This window comes from Malurus melanocephalus, unplaced genomic scaffold (genome assembly GCF_030028575.1).
Source record: "Malurus melanocephalus ecotype Western Australia unplaced genomic scaffold, MMel_1.1 scaffold_485, whole genome shotgun sequence".
Taxonomy (NCBI): Eukaryota; Metazoa; Chordata; class Aves; order Passeriformes; family Maluridae; genus Malurus; species Malurus melanocephalus.
Genome location: NW_026623717.1, coordinates 515863 through 527163, shown reverse-complemented (window position 1 = coordinate 527163; position 11301 = coordinate 515863). Strand labels below are relative to the sequence as shown.

General features: G+C 59.2%; 1 protein-coding gene across 1 annotated transcript in view; it reads left to right on the top strand.

The window, feature by feature from the left end:
• Window positions 1-1995: 1995 nt before the first annotated feature.
• LOC130582358 (insulin-like growth factor 2 mRNA-binding protein 2) overlaps window positions 1996-11301 on the top strand; it is a 13075-nt gene continuing 3769 nt past the window's right edge. Inside the window, exons 1-11 of the mRNA XM_057381000.1 lie at window positions 1996-2008; window positions 2706-2782; window positions 3067-3118; window positions 3594-3657; window positions 4429-4701; window positions 8357-8491; window positions 8633-8755; window positions 9335-9470; window positions 9635-9763; window positions 10542-10562; window positions 11081-11146. Coding sequence (XP_057236983.1) covers window positions 1996-2008; window positions 2706-2782; window positions 3067-3118; window positions 3594-3657; window positions 4429-4701; window positions 8357-8491; window positions 8633-8755; window positions 9335-9470; window positions 9635-9763; window positions 10542-10562; window positions 11081-11146 — 1089 coding nt within the window. The remainder of the gene's footprint in view (window positions 2009-2705; window positions 2783-3066; window positions 3119-3593; window positions 3658-4428; window positions 4702-8356; window positions 8492-8632; window positions 8756-9334; window positions 9471-9634; window positions 9764-10541; window positions 10563-11080; window positions 11147-11301) is intronic.

Sequence of the window (11301 nt, the reverse complement as noted above, 5' to 3'; positions counted from 1 at the left end):
CTTTGCTGTGATCGTTCTGTTTTTGGGCTTTGGGAGGTGGGTCAGGAGGGGTGAGGCAGCACCTTGGGAGAGCAGGGCTGCTCTGGCATCTCCCCTGGCATCTGCCTTGGCAGAGGGGCAGGGAATCACAGCCCTCGAGCAATTCAGTTCAGGACAGGGCTGTCCCAGGAGTGGCAAAGGGTGCTTGTCCAGCTGCTGGGCTGCTTTCTCCTGGATGTGCTCTTTCCAAATGCTCCTGGGCTCCTGGATGAACCCCAAAAGGAGAGCAGCTCCTCCGTGCTCCAGCCTGGGGCATCCTGATGGTCCCCAGACTGTGGGGAGGATGGCTGTGGGGATGCTTTGGCTGGAGCTGAGCAGTGGCACCTTGGGATGAGGTCAGTGAAGGTGCCCCCGGTCAGTTTGGATCTGGGAGGTGCTGGGAGTGGCGGGGCAGTGTGTCTGGAGCTCTCTGATGGTTTGAGGCTTGCTGGGATTTGTTCAGGCTCTCCATCATCCCCCTACCTAGTGGGGTGTGTTCCGTGGAGCTGGGTATCAAAACTGAACCTGGGCACCTTCAAAGAGCCCCTCTGGGAAATGCTGGTGGGTTTTAAAAATGAAACAGATCCTGGTTTCTGGAGTGGTCCCTGTGGGAGTTTGTACATGGAACAGTGTCAGCCATGGATGGGTGGCAAGGGCAGGGGAAGGTTCAGGCTGGTGGTGAGCAGAGCAGGATCATCACTGCCAGGCTCTCCCTTGGGCCAGGTTCTGCTTCCTGGTGTGGGTGGGCATGGCTGGGAGTGGGGTAGGACAAATCCTGCTCCATCCCATGCAGGGATTCTGGGATTCCCCACCGTGAAATCCCTGCTGCAGCTGGGGACAGCAGCCTTTTCCTGAGCATACCTCCTGGATTTGTTGTCCCCCTGACCACCCCTGGCTGAGCAGCCCCAGGACACACGAGGCTCCCTGGTGCTTTCACCTGCTTGTCCATGGTCCTACTCATGGGATAAGATATGAGGTTTGTCCTACATCTCAAAAACCATCCTTTGCCCTGCCTTATCCTCACCGTCCCTGGTGTCTTGCCCCAAGCTACCYGAGGAACTCTTTATCTCCCAGAATTGCTGGCAGGGGCTCAGGGTTTGTCTGTGTCAGGGACCAGAGCTGGAAGCTCTCATTTGCCAGCAGTTGAAGCTTCCAGGAGGGATCAGGTTGTTGATGTCTCCTTCCAYGTCCTGCTGCCTCCTTGTCCTGCAGGATTTTCCCCAAAGCCCCTGGGTGTTGGTGGCCATCAGCTGGAGCTGCTTCTGTGTCCCCACAGAGTGCTCAGGCTGGTGGGATCCATCCTTCTGAGTGTCCTCCTTGAGAGCTCATCCCAAGGAAAGGGAAAACTTCACAAAACCAGCTTCCAGCTTCTGARCAGCTCCCAAACCTGGCTCTGTGTGTGGGAAGGGGGTGGCTGGGACAGGAGAACCATGGCTGGTGCTGGGAGGGGTGGTTCAGCTGTGCTCTGCTCAGAGTGAGAACATGGGGCAGTGCTGTGGTCAGAGCTGAMTGACTCCAGGCAGGGTTGGGAATGCTGGCTCCTGGATCAGCTGTGGCTTGGCTGGATCCTCCTTGGATTGGGCTGTCTCAGAATTTCTCAAAACTGCCCAAGCACATCTCACAGCCTGGGGAGGGGTTTGGGGGCTGTTACTCCTTGGGAAGCTTTGGCAGCAGTTCCTGTGCATCCACAGCCCAAGGCTGCTCCATGGCCAGATTGGGAACACGGTTGTATGAGGCTGGGAGTGCAGCCACGGGCAGATTGGGAATGAAAACCACAGGCAGATTGGGAATGAAACCATGGGCAGATTGGGAATGAAACCATAGTGAGGTTGGGAATGAAATCACAGCCTGGTTGGGAATGAAGCTGTGCCAAGGTTGGGAATGAAACCACAGTTTGGTAATGCAGGCACAGCCAGGTTGGGAATGAAACCGCTGCCAGGTTGGGAATGAAACCACGGCCAGTTTGGAAATGCAACCATGGCCAACCATAGTGAGGCTGGGCATGAAATCACCACGAGGCTGGGAATGAAACCACTGCCAGTTTGGGAATGAAACCACTGCCAGCTAGGGAATGAAATCACCATGAGGCTGGGAATGAAACCACTGCCAGTTTGGGAATGAAATTACCACGAGGCTGGGAATGAAACCACTGCCAGCTTGGAAATGCAGGCACAGCCAGGCTGGGATCACAGTCATGTGAGGTTGGAAGTGCCACTGGACAAGGCTGGGTGTGTTGGCCATCTCCAAACTCAGGCCTCCAAGGGTTTTGTTTGGGTTTCCCCAAGGAAAGCACCCCCACGTTTCTGGGAGGTGCTGGGCATCAGCAGGATGCACTTTTGGAGAGCCCCTCTCAAGGCTGGCCGTGGTGGGTCTGGGGTCCTGTTGCCACCCAGCCCATCCAGCCTGGAGCAGCACAGGGAGGGCTGTCTGTGCATCCCTGTATGGTCATGGCTCTGCAGAGGCTCCTTTCAGGAGGTTTCCTTGGAAACCTGACAGCCAACATGAGGAGGGAGCATTCCAGACAGAGCCTCAGCCCCGCTGGTGACCAGGGCAAATGGGAGGAATGTCTGTCCCTGGGGATGAGCTGCCCCAGCTCGCTGTGGGGCGTTGGGATGCTGTGGAAAGCTGTCAGCAGCTGCTGTCTGATTCCCAGAGAGGCTTTTCCCTTCTCTGTGAGGTCCCTGCAGACCCTAACCCRGGGCTTCGTCTTTGCAGGAGCAGGAAGATCCAGATCCGGAACATCCCCCCYCACCTACAGTGGGAGGTAAGAAGTGGCTGATCCCAAAAGCATCCCRTTCATCTCCTCTGTCAGCACGAGCTGTGCTGCTGCAGCACCTGGGCTGCACAGGGGCCACTCTTGAGCTCCCCAGAACCCCAGGAGGGAGCCTGAACTGGGCTCCAGCCCCTGATGGGGAGCAGAGCCGTGGGTTTGGAGCAGTGGGTCAGCTTTGGGGTGATGGGTGCAGCTGGGTGGTGCTGGAGGGTGGGGTGGGCTCTTGCCCTGCCTGCTCGAGGCCTCACCTGCCCCATTTGCTGCCCTGTTGCCAGGTGCTGGATGGCCTCTTGGCTCAGTATGGCACGGTGGAGAATGTAGAGCAAGGTAAGATGGTCTGTCATGATCCTCATTCCCCCAAAACTGCTGCCCAGGCTGCAGGAATACCCCTGGGATGGAGCCCAGTTGCCCCAGTAGCACTGATGGGTTTCCCTTTGGACACAAACCCTGCTGGTGGAGGTGGGGCCACCTGTGAGTGGTGGGATGGCACGGACTATCCATCCTGCATCCCCAGGGATGCTCCTGGTGCCTGACAAATTGGGAAAACAATTATCCCTATAAGCAAAAATGAGCTGGATGTGACTTGGGGTGTGCTGGTGGGTTGGGAGTGTCCAGCCTGGCACCAGGATCCATCCTTGACCCCTCCTGGCCTTGTTCCAGCCCAGTTCCTGTGCTGGGGGAGACCCCAGCGGTGCTGTGGGGCAGGGATCTCCATCTCCCCATCCCAGCCATGTCCCCCTCCTCCAGAGATGTGACCCCTGTCCCAGCCCTGCTCCAACTCTGCCTCTCTTGCTCCCTGCAGTGAACACAGACACGGAAACTGCCGTTGTCAACGTCACCTATGCGACCAAGGAGGAGGCAAAAGTGTGAGTGGGGTTGGTTTTGGTTCGCCCATAATTCTGCACCACGCCGGCTTTCCCAATGAATCCCGGGTGTCTCCCAGGCTTCCCTAAGCTGTCCCACCACTGGGCTGTCTTCTGCCTTTCCCCTGGCATGGGAGAGGGGGTTTTTGTGGCCATCAGCCACAAGAAAAAAACAAAGTTGGGGTTATTTCCAAAGTGGAGGGGTTGTTCTGAACAAAACGCTTTGTTCTGGGCTCATAAAGACTTCAGGCCTGGGAGAAAACAGTGAGTTTATTCCTTAATTAGTGGCCAGGGTGTTTTTGATATGACCAAGAGCAGATCCCAGGCCACAGAGAGCCTTTGTGGGTCCATGTGTTGGTGGACATTCCACCAGCTAACCCATCAGGGCTCTGGATAAGTGAGGACAGAGCTGGGGACAGTGATCTGCTGGCCCAGGACAGTGGAGGAGAATCCTCCTTGTGCCCCCAGCCTTGGCTGGATGCTCTGTGGGCCACAGATAAACGTGACTGGAGTGTGTTAGAGTCATGGAATCCCCTGAGCTGGAAGTGACCCACAATAATCATCGAGSTCAGCTCCTGGTCCTGCACAGGACAGTCCCAAAAATCCACCAGGTTATGGGGCTTGGTCCTTGTGGGAAAAGCCAAGCTCTGGCTTCCCGTGGCCACCTTCTCCAGCCCGGGGAGGGAGGAAGAGCCCAGGGTGTGGTGGGGCTGCTGGAGGGAAGCCCACCCCAGGGAGCGCCCTGAGCCCCCTCTGCATGTCCCCACCCCGCAGAGCCATAGAGAAGCTGAGCGACCAGCAGTTTGAGAACTATTCCTTCAAGATTTCCTACATCCCGGATGAAGAGGTGAGCTCCCCTCCGCCCCCMCAGCGATCCCGCCGCGGGGGCCACTCTTCCAGGGAGCGGGGCTCCTCCCCGGGGGGCTCCTCGCAGCCCAAACAGCTCGATTTCCCACTGCGGATGCTGGTGCCCACGCAGTTTGTTGGTGCGATCATAGGAAAGGAGGGCTTGACCATAAAGAACCTTACTAAGCAAACCCAGTCCAAGTAAGTACTTCCGATGGTTTTGTTTCCTTCCCTAGGGTGCTGTAGGTCCCAGCTCGGGTCCTCCCCGTGCTGGGGGCTTTGGAGTGCCGGCCACTGCTGATTTTTTTGGGTTGCAGCCTTCAGGGGGTGGCGGCAGAGCTCAGCCCCTAAACCATTCCTGCTGGCCAGGGCGGTCTGGGTGCGGCAAGAGGGGGTTGCACGCTGGAAAAGGCCCAGGAATGAGTTTCTAAAGCCTCATGAGAACAGCTGGGGGTGAGGCTTTAGGGAGAACTGGCAAGTTTGGGGATAAAATCCCAAAGGGGAATCCTTGGCGCAATTTTTTGCCCTCGGGATTCGCTCATCCCGCAGCATCCTATATGGGCAAGAGCTGTYGAGGGGAAAGGGATGCTGTGGAGGCACTGCCACCAAAAGGATGGGCTTTTGTAACTGTTTGAAGCCTATTTTAGCCATTAATGTTTTTATTTTTGAACCAAAAAAAAGAGGAAAAAAACCCCAAAAAGCGGGATTGTCTTGCCAAAGTTTTCCGTGTTTCTCTTGTTGCTGTTCTCGATCTCACCGCTGATTCTCTGCATGGTTTTCCYGCATGGTTTGTTCCTGCCCAGGTGTGTTTGTGTCTAACCCAAAGCTGTCTCCTCCCGTGCTCGTCATCCCGAACCCGGTGATCCCGTGGGACGCAGGACTCCTGTCCCAGAGCATCCTGATTCTCAGAGGAGCTTTTAGAGGCAGGTCTTTGGTATAGTGGTGTGGCTGGAGGTAGAGAGAAGAGCCGAGCCCTGGCGCTGGGTTGATGGGAGGAGGTTTTCAGGGAAAGGGGGCAGAGGAGCAGGGACAGGAGCTCTCGGAGCCTGGCTCGCTCCGAGCTGTGGCCACCTGGCAGCCAGCTGGCCGCTAGCCCTTCGTGTCCAGGTGAGTCCTGGTGGGATGAGCAGCTGTGTCCTCGCCACCCCAGAGCGGGATTCGCCCTTCCCAAGCCCCGAGCCCGGCACGGAAGGTGGGACGGTGCCGGTTCCTCCCAGCCACAAAGCCAAGCGCTGCTGCTTGGGGCAGTTGGTGGCCCTGACGTGTCCCTCGGTGGGGATGGCTCCCTGTGGATGTGTCCCTCGGTGGGGATGGTTCCCATGTGTGCCCCAGTGCCATGGAGGAGCGCCGTGCCCGGTGCTGTCCCCTCTCCTGCCCCACCTACAGCAGGCCACCACCTCTGCTCAGCTTTGGGCGAAGGGGACCACCAGAGTCCATCCCAGGCAGCCACAGGAGACCCTGTGCTTCAGTTTGGGTGTCACTCTGTCCCTCCCAGGCCACTTCACCCAGCGGGGTGATGACCCAAGGGTGACACCCCAGCCCCTGCTCSTYCCCAGAKCAACGYTGGGTTCTGGATTCCTCTGCTCCCRTYGGATTTAGCCCCTGCTCCTTCCCAGAGCAACGTTGGGTTCGGGATTCCTCTGCTCCCRTCGGATTTAGCCCCTGCTCCTYCCCAGASCAACGTTGGGTTCGGGATTCCTCTGCTCCCATCRGTTTTCACCCCTGGCTCCACACCCAGAGATTCCAGAGATGATTCTGAGTGCCAGGGGACAAAGCTGTCCCCAGGCTGAGCCATCTTCTTCCGTGAAGAAGCCGAGACMAAGAGCCCACCCCACCGGGTGACCCTGCACAGCCCTTGAGGAGAGGACCACGGCCACCCAGCAGCCATGGGACCGGGATAACCCTACAGGCACACTGGAGAGCGCTGTCCCTCATGGCACCCGCTCCCTGAAGCATTCCCAGCCCCCTGCAAGGTCTCCTGGAGGCTTTTCCTGCTGCACCATCAGCAAACCATGAGCTCCCATCCCTGGCCACCCCTCTGCAGCGTCTGGTGATGGGGTGAGGGTGCTGGAGGCCCCCTTTGCCATCCTCCCATGGAATGGAGCAGTTCAGCAGTGGCACTGGCATGTGCTGGGAAGTCCAGAGCTCTCCCTTCTCCCGCTCTTCAGGATGGGATGTGCCTGAAAGCAGCCACCCCTTGCTGGCATCCCTCTGCTCTTGTGCCCACACATCCCCACAGGTGTGGGATGGCTTGGTCAGCCAGGAACCTGGCTCGTGCCCCTCTCCAAGGTCACCTCAGGGCCTCTGTTCAGCCCTTCCATGGCACTTGGTCCCTCTCCAGCATGAAGCCGTGTCCTCATCTCCAGTAGCCTCAGCTGTTTGTGGGTTCACGGAGCTGCGTGGCTCCCGTCTGTGGGGTTTGTTGGGATTCCTCATGGATTTCCCCTACTGGGAGTGTCAGCCTGGTCTGGTGTGACCTGTCATGGTGTGTTTGCTCGTCCTCAGCGAAGAGATGGCAGTGAGTGTCCCTGTGCCTCCAGGCTGGCCTGAGGGAGCTCCACGACTGGGGACACCTCCGAGGGTGTCACCTGGCACATAGCCGCGTCACCAGGATGGTCATAGGGTACCTCCATCATCGCTTTGCACCCTCCACTCAGCACCAGCCTCCTCCTGAGTGGCTGCAGCCGAAGCTGTGGATTTCTGGAGAGATGGAGCCTGCAAAAAGGACGACGCTCAGCCTTCCCTCCCTGTTCGGTGCTCGGATGGAAGCGCTCTGAAGCCCCTCTGGCTGGGGCTGGCTCTACCCCTCTGTCTCTCAGGGAAGGCTCTCCTTTCACCGCCCATGTCCCGACCTGCTGGCTCCGGAGCTCCTGGAAGAGCTGACCCCTGCAAACCCACAGCACCCRCTGTGGCACTCTGGAGTGACCGTGCCCCACAGCCCTCGGCCTGGCACACACGGCAGCACCCTGGATGATCCCGGCTGGGACAGAGCCTCAGAGGGACCCACTGTGTCAGAGCAGAACCCGGCAGCATTCCCGAGCGGCCGCCCCTGCTCAGAAGATCTGGCCACAGTGTGACAGGGACGCCAAGGTGGCGGCCGGCGGCAYGGCCTCGCCCTCCGGCGGGAAGAGCGCGCGGACTCGCGCGGAGAAGACGGAAAGGCTCTTGCCCGTGTTGCCCRAGGTTGAGGTGCGGGAGTCTCCTACCCTGCTTTCCTCTCTCCCTCTCTCTCAGGGCTTTGCCAGGTACGGTTGGGCGCGAGGAGCGAGCTGGAGGCCGTGCCTCCTCCCGCCATGAGCTGAGGGAGCACCAGAGGAGTAGAGCACGGTCCCTGCCGCTGCGCACGGGAGCCTTCTGCTCTCCCCTGGAAGGGCGTGAGTACCAGCGCCGTTGTTGCCGGGTGCCCGCGTGTCGTGCCAGACGCTGCCCACGGGTAAGTGCCCTCCGTCCCGAGGGACGTGGCCGCCGGACAGCCTCGGGTGTTGTGCAGAGACAGGCGGGGCCGGCAGGGCCTTCCCTGCAGCCTCCTGCTCCGAGCGGGGCCGGCGGCGAGGCGATAGAGCAGGGTGCTCAGGGCTGTGTTCGCTTGAGGATTTGTTCTGCCCCCTCGAYGCGCTGGTTGATGTTGTGTTGCCCCTCAGCTTCCAGGACCTCGGGTCCTACAGGCGAGCGCGGCCCGAGCCCGACCCCAACCGCCCGAAACCCAAGCGGGTGACGGTACATCCGAGACCCAGCCTCACCCCRCAGCTCGAGCAAGCGTTGAAATGATTTTTTCTCAGCTCCCGAGCTGTCAAACCCCTCGGTGTGACACCAGACCCATCTCAGGGGCTCCCCTGTGCCGCTTGTTTCACCACAGGGTTGACATCCACCGCAAGGAGAACGCCGGCGCGGCYGAGAAGCCGATCACCATCCACGCCACGCCGGAGGGCTGCTCGGAAGCGTGCCGCATGATCCTGGACATCATGCAGAAGGAGGCTGACGAAACCAAATCGTGAGTGCTCCCTGGTGTGCTGGGAAAGGGTGCTGCTGGTGGTCCCCCTTCTTCCACCACATCCTCGGTACCTGTGGATGGAAATCTGTTTCCTGACTGGCTGGACCTTTAGATTTTTTTTTTTTTTTAAATCCGTTTTAGAGCAGAAGAGATTCCCCTGAAAATCCTGGCACACAACAGCCTGGTGGGAAGGTTGATTGGCAAGGAGGGCCGCAACCTTAAGAAGATTGAGCAGGACACGGGCACAAAAATCACCATCTCCCCGTAAGTTTGTGGGATAGGACAAGGGGGAATGGCTTCCCACTGGCAAAGGGCAGGGTGAGATGGCATATTGGGAAGGAATTCTCCCCTGTGAGGGTGGTGAGGCCCTGGCACAGGGTGCCCAGAGAAGCTGTGGCTGCCCCTGGATCCCTGGCAGTGTCCAAGGCCAGGCTGGACATTGGGGCTGGGAGCAGCCTGGGACAGTGGGAGGTGTCCCTGCCCATGGCAGGGGTGGGATTGAGTGATCTTTACATTCCCTTCCAACCCAAACCATTCCATGATTCCCTGATTCCACGATTSAGTGGAGTCCTGGTGAAGACCAGGCCACCCCATTCCACTCAGCATGGTAAGGGCAGTGCTGGAGCTGGACAGCAGAGCAGTTGTGTGCTCCTGTGTGCGTTCCCCACCCCAGGTGGATGTTCCTCATCCCAGGTGGATGGTGGTGCTGGGCAGGGAGCGGCCATATGGCTCCCACCCTGTCTCAGGGGGACCCCWCAGGTGTGATTTGGGTTTTCCTGGGGTGTTTCTCACCTCGGAGAAGGAACATAACCACGATTTGCTCTGGACTCTGCCGTGGGGCAGCTTGCAGGATCTGACCATCTACAACCCCGAGCGCACCATCACGGTGAAGGGCAGCACGGCCGCCTGCTCCAGYGCCGAGGTGGAGATCATGAAGAAGCTGCGCGAGGCCTACGAGAACGACGTGGTGGCTGTCAATGTAAGCCCAGCCCTCCCCCTGGGGCCACTKCTGCTGCAGGGCCACCCTGGTGTCACAAATCCAGAGTGGAGCTCAAGGGTTGGCCTCATCCATCACATCCATGCTCTGGTGAGAAGCCCAGAGCTSCACTTCCCACACCTCTCTCTGTATTTTTCTTTTCCCAGCAACAAGCCAAYCTGATCCCAGGACTGAACCTCAGCGCCTTGGGCATCTTCTCCACGGGGCTGTCCATGCTGCCATCCACCCCGGGRACCCGAGGGGCTGCAGCTGCCACCCCCTACCACCCCTTTGCAGTAAGTGTGGGATGTCCCYGGTGTCAGGAGTGTCCTGCTGGAGCTGTTGGGTTTGGGCGGATGCTGTAGCTGTAGGAGCCACCTCCTGGGGAGCTCTGACTCTTGGCTGTTTAGGGAGGGTGCTGGTCACAGCAGCAAAGAGGAGAGGACAGGGAATGCAGGTGGATTGGMTCTCCTTGGATACAGCCCCCTGGGAAGGTCAGCTTTGTCCCTGTGTTGTCCTGAGCTGGGTCTCACCGGTGGTCAAGGACAGGCTGTGTCCCAAGGGTTCCAAGAGCATGGAAAAAGAGCAGGACAAAGCCATGCAGGTGGTCCTCAGTCATGGCCCTGAGCCCACCACTGGGTTATGATGGTGTGGACTGGGTTTTGCTCTGGAGGTCCAGTCTTGGTGGGCACCAGAGCCCCTTTGTGTGGCCACAGGGCGTGCAGGGGACGAGCAGCCCACCCTGTGCTTCCACAGCCATGGGCTTGGATCCCTGCCCGGGCACCCAGGGGGCTGTGCTGGTGGGGAGCCCATCCCCACCCCACCTCTCCTCCTTCTCGGGGGGCTAAACCCGGGAAAGGACGTTCACAAGCCCCAAGGTCACCGTGGGCAGGGCTGGTGCAGTGCCAGGAGAACAGGATGGCCAAGGTGCTGGTGGAGAAGGTCCATCCCAGGTCACCCTGGCGTTGTGGGCTGTCTCAGTCAGTCCCTGAATAATTCATTTTGAGCTGTGGGTTGATTTACCTGTGCTGTTTTCTTTCCCTGTGCTGTTTTTTTTCCCTGGAATGCCAGCAGCAGAGCGGGCGCAGGAGGACGGTGAGTGCAGGGGAGGGGTGTGGTGGCTCTGGAGCGCTCCAGGAGGGTTGGTCAGTCTGTCCACTCTCATCCCGTGGAGGGGAGGATGCTGTGCCTGTGTCCACAGCTGCAGGAATTGTTTATGGGTGTGATGGAGAGGAGCAGGGCAGGACAGGTCTCCCAAAGGGCAACGTTTGGTGTGGGGTCCTTCACCCCAAAGCTTTGTGTGGCCTTTTCTCACCCCCCTGGTGAGGCAAGAAGGGGAGCATTTTTCTGGGATAARCACCAGCAGGACAAAAAACCAGCAGTGGGGAGGGACTGGGGTTAGCTGGGAGCTCCCATCCCCATCCCGGGCTCATCCTTGGGTGCACCTKCACTCTCCTGGAGGGGTTTTAGGGGATGAGAGGTGGTCACTGTGTCCCTCGTGCCACTCATGATGGTAACACACTCTCCATGTCAGGCTGGGGGTGGCTGGGAAGGGGCTGGCACTGTGGGGACATCATTGATGTCGCTGACCCTCGTTTTCTCTCCCACCACAGGGCTCCTCAGCCTACCTGTCGGGTTTGTATGGAGCACCCCCRGCTGGCGCCTTCCCACATCACCCCGTAAGTGTCCTTTCCTCCATCAGCCCCCCAAAAGTGTCCCTTCCCCATCAGCACCCCAAAAGTACCGAGAAGGTCTTCACTTGGGCACCTTGGGGGATGGTAGCCAAAAAGCAGGGGGTGCGTACTGGGACCACAGCCCCACCCAGCAGAACCCA